The 19011-nt window shown below is 52.3% G+C and overlaps 1 protein-coding gene across 7 annotated transcripts in view; it reads right to left on the reverse strand.

Moving 5' to 3' along the window:
• Positions 1-6200: 6200 nt before the first annotated feature.
• Positions 6201-19011, reverse strand: part of SGSM2 (small G protein signaling modulator 2) — a 47160-nt gene continuing 34349 nt past the window's right edge. For 5 of the 7 annotated variants that reach the window (XM_062012460.1, XM_062012466.1, XM_062012459.1 and 2 more), the window contains 11 exons: positions 18533-18597; positions 17953-18092; positions 17300-17428; positions 14493-14675; positions 13165-13533; positions 12395-12519; positions 11723-11805; positions 11520-11629; positions 10193-10289; positions 9019-9186; positions 6201-7820 (listed from right to left, as the gene is read on the reverse strand). In XM_062012460.1, the coding sequence (XP_061868444.1) occupies positions 7732-7820; positions 9019-9186; positions 10193-10289; positions 11520-11629; positions 11723-11805; positions 12395-12519; positions 13165-13533; positions 14493-14675; positions 17300-17428; positions 17953-18092; positions 18533-18597 (1558 nt within the window). In that variant the 3' untranslated portion in view covers positions 6201-7731. Of the gene's footprint in view, positions 7821-9018; positions 9187-10192; positions 10290-11519; positions 11630-11722; positions 11806-12080; positions 12154-12394; positions 12520-13164; positions 13534-14492; positions 14676-17299; positions 17429-17952; positions 18093-18532; positions 18598-19011 lie in introns of those variants that run through there. The other 2 variants (XM_062012461.1, XM_062012464.1) reach the window with 2 other exon arrangements.

The raw sequence follows: 19011 nt of genomic DNA on the forward strand, positions 1-19011 counted from the left end.
CTCTGTTCTGTTGTTGAATAATGTTAGTTGTTGGTAACCATACCAGACAAAAAGCAGCGAATGAGGCTTCTGTGCAGTAGTTTGGAGAAGATTCTTCTGCCCTCTCAAGCCTGGCCCAGAGCCTGTAGGTCAGTGGAGATGCCTCCAGCCAGGCAGGCTCTGGGTCTGTCATGGCACTGTGCTCCCCCTGCTCCCCCCCACGCTCCCAACAGCTCAGACATGCTCAAGAGCTTGATCTGGGCTCAACATTTCAGCCAGGTCAGTTGTGTCTGTCTGAAACGGACACCAGTGGGTCTGTGAGCAAAAGCCCTGGGCAGCCGTGCTGGGACGGTGCTGTCTGGCTGCAGCGAGCCCAGGCTGGGCACAGCGGCTGCCCTGCTGCAGGCTGGGCTCCGGGCTCTGCTCTCACCAGGGCTCTGCTGTCACCTGCCAAGGGCCTGTAAGAGCAAAAACCCACAAACTGCTGCTTGAAATTAATCCTGCAAGGAGTTCTTAGAGCTGACACTTTGGTGCATCTCTGAGCTCAGGGATGAGAGTCAGCCAGGAGCCGTGGTTCAGCCAAGGCAGGGAAGCACCCGCTCCCCGTTGTCACCAGGCTGAGGGGGTGTGGGGCTGTTCCTCAGCACAGGCTGCTGGTGCTGCCTGGCCTGTGCCGTGCTGTGGCTGGAGCTGCTGCCCCTGGCTCTGGCTGCTCAGGCTTTGTAGAGCTCATCAGGCAGCAAGGTCAGGGGAGAGGGAGGTTTACAAGAGGCAAATCAGCGAGGCAATGTCACCATTTGCAGTGTGGGTTCAGGTGGACAAATGCAGGAACGTTTGGATTCTCAGTTCATGAGCTGGGTTTTAAAGCCCTGCTGAGTGTTTTGCCCTGTCCCCAGCACGGGGTGAGGGGTTGTCTTGGCTTTACTCAGAGTACAGCAGTGGCTCTGCACAGCCCCCAGCTCTGGAGCAGCTGCCTCGGGGCTCCTGTGTCCAGCCCTTCAGTGCATTTGGGAGCTGAGTTTTTGACTGGGAACGTTTCTCTTGTGTTTTTACCCCCAGAGGAGGAGTGGCATGTTCGGTGTGTGGTTTGCATCCCAGAGGGCTGAGCAGGGAGGGCTGTTGGTGATGCAGCAGGGACGGGGCCCTGGGAGCTGCCCACGCTCGGGGGGTTGCTGTGGTCTGTGGGGTCCCAGCCTCACACAGGCCTGTGGCGAGTGGGATGGAGCTGTGCCCGAGAGGCTGGGGCATGGCAGGGCAGCAGCCACGTCCCCTCGCCCCCAGCTGAAGCCAAACCACTGTGTGTGTCGGGCCATGCTGGGGATGAACACGGGTGGAAGGCAAGGAGGGCTCCTGTGTGGCAGCTGGGCAGCCCCTGGCCGCAGCAGGATCAGGTTAATGTTTTCTGAAGCAGAACTGGAGGCTTCTGCCCTTTGAAACTCATCCTCCGTTCATCCAGGTGGGAGATGCAGCAGCAGCTGACTGGCACCTGCAGGTCGAGGCACTGCCCGGGCTGCTGGCGGCCCCTCTGCTGGTGTAAAGTGGCCTTCTGTGGGATAAAGAAACAAAACAAACATGAGATGCCTTGAGGTGGCTTAGGTGGAGGTGAGAGGTTTGCTGCTTGTGTCGCTGTGGGTGTGCCTGTTGTGTGCACGGCTGTTGGTGTAGCTGTAGGCGTTCGGTGCGGCTGTGGCGTCGGTTCTGTCTGTGCCCGTGTCCCTGCGGCTGGCTCCTGTCCGAGGGGTTCCTTGCATTTAAACGTGTGCGAAGTGCTGTGTGTGGGGAGGGTCCGGGGGGGCTGGGGGTCGGGGGCTGCTGGGCAGGGGCGGGGGCAGCGTCTGCCCAGGGTGACCCTGCGGCTGGTGCTGGTTTGGCTCTTTGTGCCAGGGCAGGGCTGGGCCGGGCAGCACGCTGAGCTCTCGGCGCAGCAGCTCGCTGGCTGCAGCCTTTGGCTTCGGGCACTCGCCTGAGCTTGGTTAGATGTGCGGCTGTGCTGGGACCTGATGCCCTAAGGCTGCTGGGGATGGAGCTGCTGAGCACCTCACTGGGGAGGCTCCTGTCTGACTTTGCACCTGACTTTTTCTCGAGTGAAAAGTTCATTTCGTTCATTTTAAATCTGAAAGGTGCTGGAGTGAGGAAAGGAAAACTCTCACACCTCTGCTTTCCATCCCTTGTTCATGTTTTGAACAGACTGATTCTAACTCTGGATTTAGGTGATTTGCTCCCTTAGTCAAACCAATCGTTAGGAACAGAGGTTTGGGGTCGAGGAGAGAGGCTGTGGACAGGGTCAGTCACAGCATCTTGCTGCGACTCAGGAAGATACTGATCCAGAACTGGAATGATTCAGGTATGGTCGGAGGCAGAGGCCGGGGAGGCACAGCCCGGGCAGACGCTGTTGGGCTGCTCCTGCTCCCGTCCTGCTGCACAGCACGCAGCCCACGCCGGGACCTGGTGTCCTCACCCACGGGGGCCGTGTGGCTGGCTCTGCGGTGGGGCAGGATGAGGCCCATCGAGTCGCACCCTCTGTGCCGCCACAGTGAGTCTGAGAGTGAGAGCAGCAGCAGTGAGGGGCTCTTGCCTCCAGGGAAACGCCCCAACCTCTCTGTGCTGGGATCTTCCCTGGTGGGCACGTCCCCGAGCTTTGTGCTGCTGCTGCTGCGGGCGCCAGAGGTTCCAGAGCCTTGCAGCCGCCTTGAGCAGCCGAAGGGGTGCTTGTGCGGTGAGAGCTGGAGCGCTAACTGCAGCCGCCGCGGCGTCCCCCGGCCTCTGCTCCAGCCCGGCCCGGCCGTGAGGAGCTGTGGTGGGAGCTCCCTGGCTGTGCTTCACCCACCCTCGGGCTGACCCGCCCCGTCCTCGCCGTGCTCCGTGCTGGGATGTTCCGCTGGAGATGCCGGCTGTACGTGCAGAAGCGCTGCCGTGCTGCAGAGCTGAGCCGTGCTTACGGTGAGGATGTGCCACTGTTACCCCTCCTCTGAGACACTAAATACTGAAAAACCCGGACTGCAAAGATTTGTATGTGTTTGGATACATCTGCTAGGGGAAAAAAACAACTACTTTTGTACATATTGTATTTTTACTACCCAGCTGTACTGTCCTGGCTCCTCACGCCCCAGACCTGAGGTATCCAACATGAATAAAGTCCGTGTAATAAGCACTTGCCTGAAATAAAACTGAAATAAACATGCACTGAAATCTGACCCAGGATTCTGTGTTGTCCTGCTCACGCTTTGCGTGCAGATGTTTCCCTCCAGCCGTGCTGCTCCGGCCCAGCCCCTGCCCAGCCGGGCAAACGCTCACCCAGCCCCTGCAGCTCGTACAGCTTGGAAAATGGATGTGACTGGAACCTGCAGCAGCAAAGCAGCTCCAGTTCGAGCGTCCTGGGGAGATGCAGCTGCCCATTGGGTGGCCAGTGGTGCCCCATGCCCTGTGGGGTGGCTGCTGGGGAGCCCCTGGGGCCCTTTCTGTGGGTCACAGCTCACACCCCCATCATTCCCCCCTCACCTTCAGCTTTGCTTGGGCGCAGACTGGGATACTTGTGCTTATACTGGCACAGACTTGTCAAACTCAAGAGCTCTGTCAGCACTATTCTGTGGGGGACTGAGGCTGGCAGGAGACCCAGAGTGCCTTCAGCCTGTGGCTCTTCCTCACCTGTGAGGGTTTGGGTCCCTCTGGGCTGAGCCCCCTGGCTGTGGCATCCCGGGGGTGCTCCCTGCCTTGTCCCAGCACGGCTGGCTCCTTACTGGCACAAGCTGGTTGGAGGTTTCAGGGACAGCCATTCTAACATACCACAGCAACCTTGCAAAGGCTGTTAATTGGCAGTCTAATTAGCAGCTGAAAGCCTTAGAACAAGCCTTGATGCTGGGCAGCTGCTGTTGCTCCTGTTGGCAGTGTAGGGAGGGGTGTGCCAGGAGGGTGCTGCCCCATCATCAGCCCTTCCCTGTCAATGTCAGGGCCCTGGGCTGAGGCTCCTTGTGCCTCAGGAGCTGCAGTGGGACCCCCATCCTTCCCGTGCTTGGGGAAGGGGCTTTGCCTGTGTGATCTGGAACACACAGCCTGGCTAAACTTTCTTCACCTGGCTCAGCTGTAAATGCTCTCTCCTGCAGATGATGAAGCTGGAGTCTGGGGCTTTCTTCGTGCCTTTCCCTCTGGTACACAGACACAGAGCCTGGTGAGGCAGAGCAGGGTGAGTCACAGCTTTGTGGCAGCTTTGGTGGTGTTTGTGGCTGAGGTTGTGACCTGCAGCATTGTTGTGGCAATTTTTAACAGCCGTATCTCAGTTTCCCCACACAGACCCCCACTCCTGCCCCAGCCCCTCTGAAGCTCTCTCATTATGCCCAGTTTGATTGTCTAAGGTTTCTGTTGAGCCATTGCTGCAGGATTTTCTGGGCTGTCCTGTCAGCCCCAGAGGTGCCTGTGTTGGGTTTGGTTATCAGATGCTATTGAACAGCCCAGGGAGGTCAGTAACTGCTGTCACTGGTGTGGAAATGGTCTGTCATGCAAGGTGCTCAGCTGAGTGTGCACAGTGCCAGACTTTACAGGGGATCTGAATGCCCCATGTTCTGAGGAGGCGGCTTCTGAGGTTGGAAGAGCAGCAGCAGCTGGACTGAAGCGCTGCAGGTGCTGGTGGGACCCAGCTCCCCAGGCACAGGGACCCACAAAGGAGTTGCCTGGCTGCCAGTCACCTGAGCAGAGGCCCCACAGGAGGGTGTGAGCTCTCTGCATGCTCAGCAGCTATTCTGGCTTCTCCTCTCCCATCAGAAGTTGTTGGTTCTGTCATGTAGCAGCTGATAAGCTGCTCTGGGCTTTGGCAACTTGGGTGGGTTAAAGGGCACTTCTCAGGCAGTGGCCTGGAAAGGCTGAATCGCTGTGCTGTGGTGTGGGGGATGCACAATCAGACCTTGTGAGCTGCAAAGCAGCAGAACCTGTCTCTCATCTTCCTCAAGTGTCTCTTTTTGAGCTCTTTATGGGGTGTGGGAGGTGCTTCTTCACACACAGATGGAGACAGGGCAGCTGCCAGGCTGGGGTCTGTCCTGAGGAGGGGCTGCTGTGGCTGGGGCTCTGTGGCAGAGACTGTCCAGTGATGAGGTGTGACCCCCCCCAGGAGCTGCACAGCTGGCTGAGGCTGCAGGAACACAGGTATGAAGCTTGGGAGGGGAGGCAGTGGCTGCTGCCCCAGAGCTGGTTGGGAGCTGCTATGGGCTTGGCTTTGGGGTGGTTTTTTTGAGGAGAGTACTGAAAACTATTTCTAAGTGTGCTTCTGAAAATGGAAAGCAGGTCTTGGACTAATTCACAGGATACTGGGAGATGGGGCACTAAAGTGCAGGTGCCAAAGCTGCCGTGTTTGCAAAACTAATGGTAGAGTGGAGAAAGCAGCTGGAACTTCCCCAGGCTGCCAGTGCTGAGCTGGGGGGAGAAAAGGGGCAGCAGATGGTGACGAGGCCTCCTTGGTGTGGTTTTTGGCTGTTGGCTGGGAGCATTGGGACTTTCATGGTCACAAAACATCATTGGGATGCTGTGTCTTGCTGGAGTAAACTCCTGTTGCTGCAGAGCCTCTGCAGCTCTGGGGGAGAATGGGCTAAATATCTGCTGTCAGAGTTTCTGAGGCTTTGCAGAGGCTGCTGGGGTGAGTGTGCTGCAATAGAAGGTCCTGCACAAACCAAATCTAATCCTAGTTTAGCACCCACCCCTCCCTGCCCACCCCAAGTCTCACGATGCAAGAAGGACCAAGGCAGAGGACACAGGAAGATTAATTAAGCCAATGTGTCATTGGAGACACCTCAGAAAGGGCTCATCCTGCCTTACAGGGATAGATACCTGATTAAGGGCTGCAATAGCCACAAGCAAGGGCTGAGGGATGCTGCACCCACCCCAGTACAGAGCAGGCACCTTGGGACTATTCGCAGTAGAGGGGGGAAATGCTCTGTTGCTGCCATAGGCTGCTTCTGCTCCCAGCCCTTCCCCTGGGCTGAGCTGGACCAAACCTGCCCACAGAGTCACCTGAGGGACACACCTGTGCAGCCCGTGGGGAGCTGCTCCTTAAAAATGCTGCTTAATCCAACAGCCACGTGTGCTCCTCACAGGAACGTTCGTTACCCATCCCAGGGACTCGCTGCTCCTGCTGAAACCACCTCAGAGGGACAGAAACTGCTCCCACAGAGCCCCACAGAATGCTTTGCTGATAGGTATTTATTAATATGGTACATTTAAACATAAACAATTGAGCAATGCAATAGTCTGTCCCCAAGAAAAATAAATAAGTCAATACACAATACCCATAAAATACAAGTGGACAGTGTTGTAACAAACACAGCAGCTGGCACAGGGCTGGGCTGTGGGGCTTTAAACAGAGCTCATAGCACATTCCCAGCATACCAAAGGAAAACAGTGCAGTTGGAGTTTTCACATCACTCCTCGGGCTCTGGGAGGGTTCGTTCCCTCCTGTCACTGTTCTTAAAATACTGTTTCAGTTGGGAACAACCAGCCCCAGCAGTGCTGTGAGGCCTTTCAGCAGCCCCAGGACGGGGCAGAGCCGTGGCTGAAGCTGCTCTGTCCTGCACAGCTCAGAGGAGCCTTTCCCTCAGAGCTGCCTCATCCCAGGGCTGTGCAGATGGGGGTTTCCCTCCCAGGGGTCTCTGCAGTTCCCTTCTCAGCACAGAGTCAGCTCCTCTGTTCTCACTCTTCTTCCACGAGCACGGAGACCACGCTCCTATCTGATGGCATCTGGTAGCATCAGGACCCGTGTTGGCTTTTTCCCCTCCCTCCCAGTGTTGAGACGCCAGTTTCAGGGGGCCCTGGCTCTGTGTGTGCATTTTTTCCCCTTTTTGGACTATTATTTCCCATCTTTTACTGCAGTCATACAGACCAGTGTATGGTCAGAGCTGTCAGTCCTCCCAGAGCTCTGCAGAGTGGGCAGGAGCAAGGGCAAGGAGTGTGCAGTGAGGAGAGGAGAGGCTCTGTGCTGCAGGATGGGGCCTTCATGGCACAGATGGCACCTGGGAGCTGCCAGTGTGAGCAGGGACCTGTCTGTGCTGAGCTCGTTAACCTGAACCACGGCCTGCTGGCTGGGAATAGCCACAGAGGCAGTTGGCAAGGTGAAAGGAAGGAATGTCTGGGGCAACAGGACTCAGGAGCCCGAGCTGAGGCAGCAAAGGGTAACTGATGTTTTCAGCATGTGTTGACAGATCTTCACTGCTCACATTAACCACAGCATTTAGTTCAAGGGTATTCTCCCAGCTGGTAACTTTATTTACCTTAACTGCTGCTCAAGACTCTGCTAAATACACGCCCAACTGTTTTGGCCACAGGTGCTCATGCACATTCTCTCCCCTGTTCAAGGCACAGACGAGGAGCCCTCGGCCAGGCTGGGCCCTGCAGTGAGCGTCAGATCCGGCTGCACCTCCGTGGAAGGGGCTGGCACAGCACACAACACACATCCAGGCTTTAAAGGTGTGCAGGGAGTCAAAATACAAACGTTCTGGTATGTCAAATCCCCCCTTTTTGATATCTCAAAGCTGTAGAGAGATGGTCTAGAGGGGGAAGTAGGAGAATGCAAAAAGGTTTTGTCTAGAAATACAAAGTGAGTGTAACAAGGACTATCAAACACAACCTCTCTGGGGAGGGGGAAGTTCTGCTTTTAAAAGTCTGTTACAAATCTCTCTGGTATTTGTTACATTACATGGAAGATGCAATTAAAACACCACTCTGAAGTTACAGTGCAAGAACTGCTCCATCCAACAGCCCCCAGCCTGGTCAGTGTCACTTGTTCTCAATCAGTGTCTGCACTTTGTAGACAAGGTCTCTTGCTATCCTCAGGATTTCCTCTGCATTATGATGCTCTGCCATCTCTAAAAGACAGACAACAACACATCAGCAACATGCCTCTGCCCTAGCATTGCTAGTAATGCAGCCTTAGCATTAATTAGCATCAGTGTAACATCAGCAGCAACCCAAAAGCATTGCAGGGGGTGGGTTTGTAGAATTAAGCACAGAATGAGGGGCTGAAACCCCGTTGTGCTGCAGAACCTGGCATCGAGGTCTGATCCTCGTGCTGCAGAAACCCCGTGACCCTGGCGCAGGAACAGGGGCTCTGTGCCCCCAGGTGCCTGTCAACAGCCCTCCTGGGACCTCAGAAAGGGCAAGTTGGACACGACTCCATCGAGAGAACCCAAGTGGTGAAGCGCAGGTGAGCTGCAGCCAGCGGCTCCACGGGCACGGCGCGAGGCGCCCACAGCTCCTGCAGCTGAGGGCAGCACTGGGGCTTGCCTTCTGTTTGGGGATCTTGGGTGTTTTTGGTGTGGTGGGTTTTTTTGCAGGAAGCATTAATATACAGCTTTGGAGTAAGAGTGGCTGAAACAAAAAGACCCCAACTGTGGGGCTTGTGCAACAGCTGGCTGAAAGGCACAGCACTGACAGCTCAGTACAGCACTGGCACTGCACAGAAGGGTTTGCAAACCTCCTAAAACATCCCAACAGAGAGCACTTGCTTGGGGCTAACTGCAGCCAAAAGAGACCCAGCTTGCTTTGGCAGAACATGTTTTGCTCCGGCAGTAGCTGGTGGCTACTATCTCTGGCCACTCAGTGGCCACCAGCCATGGAAGCCACTGGGGAGGTTGTGCTTAAACATTCCAGCCTCAGCAGAGTCAAGCCCCATAGACAGAAATGACCTTGGCAGTGTTTAAACCTGTGAGAGGCTTTTGCAGGAATTAAGCAACGTTTCAGCACCTCCCAGCCAGCCCAGGGCAGGGTCTCTGTGGCAAAGCTTTTCATCAGAAACTGTGCAGTTTGCTTCGTGGTAAAAATTACCCCTGGCACTGGAAAGGCTGCCAGCTCCCGTGGTCCATGGAGCTCCTCAAACCCTCGGTGTGTGTGCACCAGTCAGAGCTTCAGAAAGCACTTCAGAATCTGGGCACTTGGTGTCCATGAAGGGGGATGAGATTCAGAGGTTACAGTGACCAGCAAGGGCACTGCAGGGGTGAGCCAGGGAGAAGGAGCAAACTCATCACTTGCTTTTTATCCAAAGGCTCATTTAAAACCATCTCTTACCATTAAAAAACTTGATGATATCAGTGAAGTCCATGTTGTTATCTCGGATAATCTCTCGATAAACTTCCACAAGTGCTAAGGCAATGAAAAGGACAAAATGTTCTGAAGAGATGTGCTTTGCTGCCCAAATAACTTCCCACACTGTAAATACATCCTCGTACAACAATTCTGAATGGGAATAAACATTACAAGAGCATCTGATTATTCAAACTGACCATTTCCCTCTCCCTAACTAATGCCTTGCAGGCCTTAAGCAGACATGAACAGTACTTTCTGGTGACTTCCCTTTCCCCCTCCAGCCAACTCCCATCATGTGTGCAGCAGAACTGGGGTTAAAGGAAGGAAGAATGGAGGTGTGGTGGTGCAGGAGCAGCCCTGGGGCGATGCCTGAGGGGCAGGCAGGTGGCAGCAGCACAGGCAGGTCTCTGTGTTCTAGGTAGGCTGCAAATCTGACTGCCTGTGCAGGGCCCCCTTCTTGGCTTTGCAGTGGCCCCTCAGGACTAAGGCTCTGCTGCCTTTAACTGGCAGCAGTTAATTGCACAGTGGACGTGTGTGTGTCCTGAAGGTGTGTTCTCTCTGAAGGTGTAGGCAGATGTTTACTGTTCAGTTACAATTCCTGCCCCCTCATAATAAATGGCTGGTGGATGTCTCCCTGTCACCCTTGTGCTTGAGGGATGTCTTCTTTTGGTTCTTGCAGATCAGTCAGTAACTCAAAGGAGCTACTGCCCCAGCTGATAGCAAGATGGGTGTCTGTTAGCTGCTGCTGTTGGGGTGGGTCTGCAGGGATCCTGAGGTCCTGGGCAGTGCCACAGTGTATAAAGTACCTCACCCAGTAGCTCTTGGGCTACTGCAGAGCTGCTCCTTGGTAACAAATGGATGGGAAAGGAGATATCAAAGCTTACAAAGGAGTGTGATCAACTTGGGATCACCTTCTTTAGCAAACAGGCATTTGCCCTGAGCAGAAACTTGGCTTGAACCACGTTATCAGGAATTTACAACGCTCCTTTCTAAGCTTTGGCTTCATTCCAGTGACAGTTCATCTCACATTCACATGAGCTTTCAAGCTCCAGCCTCTCTCCTGAGCTCAGCTGCTACCCACCATCCATTTAGACCAAAACACAGAGCTAGTCACAGTTTTGCATGACTCTAAACCATAGGAATAGAACATTCTTACCTCTTTTGAAGTCAAGCAGGAACCAGCGGTAGCAGAAGTAGAAGTGAGTGTAATCTCCATTCTGGTGCATCAATTCAAAAAGCTCAGAGTCCAGAATCTAAAATGCAACACATCAGCTGTCAGGCTCTTGTCTGGAAGGAGCCAAGATCAAAGGGGTTGGAGCCTGGTGAAGGTTCCACACTGCTCTTTACCCCCCAGCCCTGTGGTCAGTCAGCAGCTGCCGAGCACAGACACATCCCTTCACTACATGTTTGCAAAATGCCTGTGAGCTGGGTGCCCTGATGGAGTGATGGGGGAGAGCTGCTGCAGGGCAGCTACAAGCTGACAGCAGGGAGGCTGCACTGTGGTTTTAAAGGTCCAAGCAGTGGGTCACGACCCTGCTGATCCTGATTTTCATCTTCCCACCCTACGCTGCTCTCAGATTTACACAGGAACTGGGGTGCAAACACTGACATCCAATTGCCTGAGGAAAAGAAGGAAGAGGATTCTTCACAGCAGGTCTGTGCTTCTGGGGAGCAGTGGCACAGTCCCACAGTGCAACACTGGCACTGAACCACGACTTGCCAAACCTCTGGTAGGTGTCTCAGGTCTGTAAAGCCCATCTATAGCCTCATGGCTGTCACCCTCAGGGCTGCTGGATAAGCAGGATGGCATCCTCTGACAGTCCTGTTCCTCAACAGGACCACTGCAGCCTGCACTGCCATCCTGGCTCTCTTCCTTCTTGACTCATCTTTAATTCCATTACTTTTTCAATATGTCCCCTATCAAACCAAACAATGGCTTCTCCTGATAGTTTTCACCCTCTTTATGCTGATCTTGCTCAGGTGCCTGCTGCTTTCTGGACTGGAATGTCAAGGCCTTAAATCTGTCCAAAAGATCCCCAGCCAGCAAGCACCCTGTGTGCATGCAAGTACAGCCATGGTGTGCTGAAACCTGTAAGAAATCAGTTTGTGGCACAAATATCAGCGTTTTATCTTCCAAAAAGCAGTGAAGACTGGATCCTGCTGCTCTTTCTCATTGACTTCATTTGGACTGAGCCATCAGTGGGAGCCCTTACATGACATTGGTGCTGTACTGGAGGCAGATGTTGTGAAGGTTTGTTTTGTTTGCCAAGTTGAGACAAATTGACCTGGCCCAACACTGTCCCTTGAGAAGCAGGAAACCAGCTGGGGCTGCATAAAACAATTCTGGCTCTCCTCAGCCCTGAAGGCCCAGCTGACCAGGAACCCCAGTCATTGCAGTTCCTGCCCTTCACCGTGTCACCAAGCTCGTTCTGAGCCTCTGCCACAACCTCCTCTGCTTTCAGGTAAGATGAAAAGAGACTCACCTGGATCAGGGACCGCATGTTGGCAAAGTGTGTGTCCATGGCTCCGCCGTTGGGGAAGTTCTGGCTCATCCTCTTCATCAGGTGGCTGAAGCAGCTGTAAGCCAGCTGATCTGCAGACACAGAGTGCTCAGTGTTGCTAAGGGGGTGACACCCCTGAACCAAAATAACCAACTCCATGTGTTCCAAAAGAAAACCCTTCTTACCATTGTCAAGTACAACCATCAAAGGAGCCAGGAGGTCACACATGCCTTGAACATAACCAACTTCCAGGTGCTCCCAAACATAACTGCAGAGAGAAGAATACAGAAGAGGTAACAGGACTAAAAATACTCTTGCTGCATGCTGGCCTCAAAAAGGTGTCTTACACCTAAAATGCAGCTCCTCTTGGAAGCTTTTAACAGTGTCTCACTCTAGAGTGCCAGATAAAAGAGATCTATTTTACTTTGTCTCTTTAAAAGATAAAGCTGGAAGCCCACAGAACTGCAACAACTCAAATCTTCCAGCATGGTGCTAGAAAATGATGAGTATTTCTGCTGTGGGTTTTTTTCCAGACAGACAATCCAGCGAGGACAGAGCAGCGTGTGAGATGGGAATCTCTCCAGCAATGTGACTCTTGCTGTAGGGTCTTCATGTGCTGTGAAAGGGTAAAAATGGGAGCAATTGTCTCCTGCCAGGATGAATTCATCCTGAGTTTACTTTCAAGCCTTAGACCACCTCTATCATACCCACCCTCCCTAACCTGCCATCCTACTTGTTCCTCTTCCATCTGAGATTTTTGTTAGTGAGGATTTTTGTAGAGAACATTATCTGCATATTATTATAGTTCCTGGGTTATGACACAAGTGTGAAGAGTGGTTCAGTTTACAAGCTGTTACCTGCACATGACATTTCGGAGCTTCTCCAGGTTGTCATCAGTAAAATACCAGTAATTCCGGTCACACCTCTGGACATCTTTATCAATTCTGTGCAAATTTAAGGCAACAGTGTCCAGTAACTCTATCTAGAAGAGAAAAGGTTTAGTTAGATGTGCTGAGTTGAGAGTGTTGCCAAGACTTGGTGCAGATTTGCTCTGAGACCAGACCTAAGACAACGACACTTTGGGCACAGGAGAGCATCAAAACACTCGGTTACTGTCCGTGTAAAAGGCAAACAGCCTCCCCTGGTAAACGTTCCAAGCCTGGCCCTTTGCCAAAGGGTTATTTCCAGATGAACAACTTCAGCACAGAGAGAGAGGCAAAAATCTCAACTACTAATCTGTTGACAGCAACACTAAGACAGATGGTGGAGTCCTGAGTCTAGATTCAGGTTGTGGTTCACACTGATAAACGTGGGGTTTAGTTTGAATTAAGTGACAGTGTCGTCCACACTCCACACCTGCTCCCAGCCCCTGGAAAAGTTTGGCTGCTAGAACTGTACCACAGTCTTGTCCTTGCTCTCCCACTCAAAACAAAACCTATTTCTTTTTTGCTGTCATTTCAAATCCAGCTCAAAATCCCGACAACAGACTGGGACACAGAAACCCTCAGTGGTTGTCCCGGCAGCCGTGGTTCTGGTTTGGGATCATCTCTCACCAGACCCTGTCTGAGAAAAGAACGAGTCTTTGCCAGCAAAGCAATGCTGTGCAGGGGACGATGCTGAGACTTACTGTGTAGGACGCAGCGCAGACAGAAGCAACATCCATTAAATAGTCGCCCTGGGCCCCCAGCTGCTGCTCCGACACGGACTCCTGGGGCCGCAGCCCTGACCCGGCTCTGTGCGCGTCCGGCCCGGCCCGGCACAGCTCGGCGCTGCCCTCGTCCTCAGCCCCTTCTTCGAAGGAGCCGCTCTGCCCGTCGTCGATGCTGGACAGGACGCCCGAGGCCACCGAGTAGTTCCTGGAGGACGGGAGCCCGGAGTCGGGGGAGTCAAACTCCACGGAGTGCGGCTCGGGGGCAGCCGCGGCGGTCACGGCGGTGAGGGAGGGATCGGCCCGGCCCCGCTCTGACGAGTCCGCTTCATCCACCGAGATAAACACCTGGGCGAGGGCAGGGGAGAAGAGAGAAGCAAGAGACGTTGATATAGCAAACAAACCTTCAGCCACAAGACAGGAAAGACTCGACCGAGCTGCCTGGCAGAGCTTCCCTGCATGCAAGTAGTTGAGAGCTCCTCACTCAGTCCTTGTACTGAAACTGCAACTCTAAAACCACTCGCAGTTTATGATCTCATATCTGTCTGCGAGGATGCTGCCTCCCCCTTTCCTAGTCTTCAGTTAGACATACCTTGGAAAGCAGTGAAGCTTCTGTGTCTGCAACATCAACACTAAAAACATCTGGTCACTGCAATGTATCTGTGAAGAGGATCAACATACCTCCAGTTCAAATACTGCTCTTTCGAGTCAAGACTGGCTTCCACATTCTGTCCACCACGTGCTTTACTTCTCTTGCTAAAAAACTCTGTTGAACTAGATTTCAAGTTCTTACCTACAGTTACCAGCTGTGTGAAGTCTGCATAAGTAATGGATGCCCAGACACACGTTTGGCACACACATGCCAGCTTCCCTGCCCAACAATGTGAAAAGAAAATCCTTTCCTGGTTATTCAAGTTACAAAAGAGTTAATAAAATCACATCCAACCTGTTGATCAGGGACACAACAGAATCAAAAATACACTTTGAGAGCAGCAATCGTTTGCTCTGTGCTGGATCTGAATAGAGCACCAGTAAGTGATCTCCAAAGCTCTTCCTCTACTGAGAGAAGCATCTTCTGTAGTAGGTGAACCCTAAAGCCTCTTGGGCAGGTCCTGCTTAAGAACTGCTACAGATTACATCAACTACATCCCTGCTCTTAAAGAGGCACTACAGCTGCAGGTTCTGTGCAGGATTCAAGCAGCCTTGGAGCCGTGCTAAGCCAAGTCTCTGCTCCCCGGGCTGCACCTCTGCACACACCAAGGCTCCCGTGCTGCCTGCACCCAGGGGGAAGGGGCAGGGGTACCTACGTCATTGCTGATGGTGGAGTCCCTGTGGATCAGCCGCTGCACGTGGCTGTCAATGCTGCTGCCTGATGAGAACTTGGCCAGGGTGGCAGAGTGCGATTCCTTCTCTCGCTGCTTTACAACGACCTCACAGGCTTTCCACTCAGCCATGACCTTCTGATAGCGCAGAGCGATGTCTTCATCCACCTGCAGACAGACAGACAGATCTCAAAATGCTGGTCCTCCTTGAAAGACAGCATTAACAATGACTGGGAGCCAGAAGGGAGAGGTCTAAAGCAAGTTTAACATCTCAAACTGAAAGCCTGAAGGATCGCGTCACTGTGCCTGGGAAGTACAGCAACTGGAGCAGTAAGATTATTGTGTATTTACTGCAGGGAATAAACCATCACTGTAAAAAAGCCAGAGAGGATTCATATATGTATGTACAGACACTATCAACAGTGCTTCAGCATTGTTTAGGAAAGAGCACTGCAGGTCGCTGCTCCCATGTGAACCCTCACGTGTAAGTCACAGGGAACACGATGGAGAGATCACCGCCTCGAGCCAGACCATTCCTCATTTCATTACACCTCCTGCCCAACTCCCTCTCTATCCCAACCCCAGCATAGCCCTTGCAATGAATCCCAGGCTGCAGCTTTGTAGACATCAGCCTACACAGAGATGCTGAGGAGGCTCCAGGCCAGCAGCAATCGTGGCTCTGGCTGCCTGGTCTGGGGTCTGCACTGCACGTGGCCAGGTCCAGCCACTCTGGTGCCTATAGCAATAAACCAGCTGGCTTCCTCTGTTGAAAGACAGACCCAGAACCCCTCTTTGGGCTATTATGAGAGTAGTGGTAATGCTACTACCCTGTCACTTGTCAAGAGCTGAAGAGAAGCCGCAATGGTGAGCTGGCTTCGGGCTGCAGCCTGGGCGGGCGCGGCGGCTCACGCCACCAGCTGCAGGCTGGCTGTCACTCCAGCTGGCTCATAAATCATAAAATACAACAGTTACTGGAAGGCTGGAGGAAAGCCACACTTGGGAATGCCCCAGGTCTGATGGATGACTGAAACAATATAATCAGAAGGCAAAGATGATGAATCACCCACACGGACTGCAGTCAGGGCCACGCTGAGTTGCCCACACCTGCAGATGTTTTCATGTCATTCTCATCATACTCTTACATTCAATGGTAAGCTTTGGACTCCCAACAGCAGATTTCTTTGAGGAGATGTTTATTACTGTTATTTACTACTGGTGCTAAGTATTAGAATCCCAGGTAAGGTTTGGAGCACTCCTGGTGTTAGTGTGCTACAAACTCAGCTGGGGAAAAACCCCCATGCCTATGGGTGCTCACAGGGATATAAACTACCCCTTGGGATATAAAGTAATGGTGAGGTAGCAAATGCTGCATGTGTCAATATATAAACCATTCCTTATCCATTTAATCTAGAACAAGATCAGCTGCTGCATGAGTGCTACCTCCCTGGCAATAAAACAAATTAACGTGTTAATTGCATCCCAGGGCAAACCTCATCACTGCTCTGTCCAGTTCAGCAAACGTTTGGGTGGTTCTCAATGGTAGTTAAAAGCAAAGTTTTAGCACCATACAAATGCATCCCTCACCCAGTGTCCTGCTGCAGTCCTGTGGCCCTGGGAAAGAGAAACCCCTTCACTGCTGAGCAAAGGGAGGAAGAGGAGCAGCAGTGTTGGGGTCTGTAACTGCTGCTCCCGCCACGTCTGAGCCCAAGGAGACCTTTACAACAGTGGCCTTACCCCACCTGCTCCAAGCAGCAGCCTACACTTCAGTTCTTGCTGAATGCCACACAGCATCCACAGTGGCAGCTCCCCTGGATCAGCTAAAGGCTGCTGCAGCTGCTTTTGAAAGCACACGGGAGTAAGGAATTGAAATATTGTTGTATTTGGCTCAGCCCTGAGGCCCAGACCACGTCCAGCTCCTGTTCAGAAAGGCAGCTAAGAACAGGCCCAACAGCCTGCCATGTCACCTGGCTCTGCCTAGTACCAGCCTGGTTTATTACCACTGCACTTGCCTGGTAATTACAGCAATGGAAGCACTCAGCAAAGTAAAAAGTTGGTATTGCTATAAACACATGAGCAAAGGGAGATGGCATAACCAAGAGATGGGCAAACTGTGGTTTTGTTAATGGCAACTCTAATGCTCAATGCCAGTTTCAGACTGCAACATAAGGCCACGACGTAGCCCAGGCAATTAGTCACTCATCAGTGTTAGCAGCAGCGTGGGAGACATTAAGAGGAATAATGTCTCATCTGAAATTGCACCTTGTGTTTTACAGAGGCACATCTTATTTCAGTCTAGCAAAAGCATAATGAACTTACAAACCAAACCTTCCTCTGTGCACTGTTAGCCTCTAGACAGTAACTCCAAGTGCACTTCAGAAGGTGCATCTGGGCTCTTCACAGCTCCAAGTCCACACATGCAGATGCAGTGTCGTGCAGATAAAGTAGCATTTGGAAGCGTAACTGGCTAACACACCACAGAAGAGAGGGATGACTCCAATTACTATCCAGATGTCCACGTGTCCCCATTTTCTAAGAGACAACTTTGTGAAAACAGGATTTACTCAGGGCACTGCCTGTCACAGAGCCTGAATGCAGGTTTCCTGACTTCAAGAAAACTCCCTTTCAGTGCCATTCAGACATCACGACATCGTATCATAATCCTCTACTAACGTGCCACTTGTTTCAGTCGCATCTTTCCCTTGGGAAGATGAAACGATAATCAAGACAAACGCTATTCAGAGAGCAAACCCCACTCTGCACACATACCTCACATCCCAGAGAGCTGTGCTTACCTGCTCCATTTCCTTTTTGGCCATGCCAAACCTGTAGTGCCCCAAGAGGAAGGGCCAGACTTCCTTCCGAATCTCATGCTGCACCCCGCCGTAGTAAACTCTTCTCAGCAGCTCCAGCTCCTTGTAATTCTACAGCAGTTGGGAGAAAGAGCTACTGAAGGCATTACACCTCTACCCTCCTCATGCTCCTATGCACTTAATGCCAAGGATAAAGACAGCAAAATGCACACACAGCACCACAGGAACGTTGCCAGTTGCTTCAAGCCTTTGGGGCTGTAGCTCAAATCCAGTCTAACAGAAGCTGCCATGTCTCCCATGGAACTAGTCTAACTTGTAACAGACCAGAGTCACCATGAGATCAGCTGCTTAGATGCTATTTGATATCTTTGCCATCATCAGAGAAGCAATGGCTAAAAGAGATTGTAAGAATCACAGAATCATCTGGGTTCTTAAAGCCCTTGACACCCCTCTCAGGGAAACCTCCCCTGGGGCAGCTTGAGGCCATTAATCAACTCACTAAAAAGAGAGAAGTGGTGCTCTGAGACTAGAGAACACGTTGAACAGTTCTCGGGGTCTGTTGTAAGGGGTATTGCACCCAAGGCAGCAGCGTGTGGGAGCTGGTGCCATGGCCACACAGGAATTCTGTCACTCACCTTCTTGTCCTTCTGGTACTTGCTCCAGACCTCCTTGGTGAGCCCGGCGGCGCTGGGCCTGTCGGGGGGGACGATGGTGTGGTTCACCAGCGCCGAGAGGTGCGTGCGCACCGTGCTCAGGTGGCGGCAGTGGGCGAGCCCTGCGGGGCAGGGGGCTGTCAGCAGGGAGCAGTCTGCCTCCTAGCAGCAGCCCTCAAACATCAAACCACGACATCTTAAACCTGCCACCAATAATCCTCTGCGAACCAGACTTGCATTTGCTGTGTGAGAATGGAGAAAGGCAACAAAGCCAAGGAATTCTTTACTCTCACCCAGGCTGGTGCAATCCGAGTCTTACACTGCAACGTGAAACTACATTCTGCCTTCACTAAGCATCAGTTCACCCACTGCTATGTGCCAAACCCAGAAATAATGGAATTAGGAAGCTATGACACTTGAGTCATGTCCCCTCTACTGCCCTGAGGTGATCTGACTCACAACAACAATCCTGGGTTTGGGCTGCTTTCTAAAAGCAGCATCACATGGCTTTTAGATTATTGTATGGGTACCACAGAGGCTGGACAGAAGCAGCTTCACTTACATCCATAAAAGGCTCTGGAGACGATTTGCCTCTTCATGCTTTCACACAACATCTTTAATGGAGTTCTGTGGAGACACATCAACAGGAGCATGATAGGTCATGAGGACAGGGATCATCATGAGTGTTGTGCTGATCCCCATGGCCTGCACATGGCAATTGTGTCTCTGCACCAACAGTTATGACAACAATAATGACACACTACACTTTTAAAGCATTTTCTCCACCAACATTTTGACCCCAAACAGGTTCCCCTGGCACATTTAGCCACAATTACTGCAGGTGCATTGTAAAAGTCCCTGTCAGATTAATTGTTGCCCTTCACTGTAATTGTTGATGACTTGTGAAAGAAAACACTTCCAGAACTGAATTATGTTAAACTAGACAAAAGAACTAGATGCAATTTTCTATCACAACTGACTTGAGAGTGGCTTAACAAGGTTAGCTTTAACAAGCTGAATTTCTTCCTGGATAACTCCATC

This window comes from Colius striatus, chromosome 20 (assembly GCF_028858725.1).
Source record: "Colius striatus isolate bColStr4 chromosome 20, bColStr4.1.hap1, whole genome shotgun sequence".
In the NCBI taxonomy this organism is placed as follows: domain Eukaryota; kingdom Metazoa; phylum Chordata; class Aves; order Coliiformes; family Coliidae; genus Colius; species Colius striatus.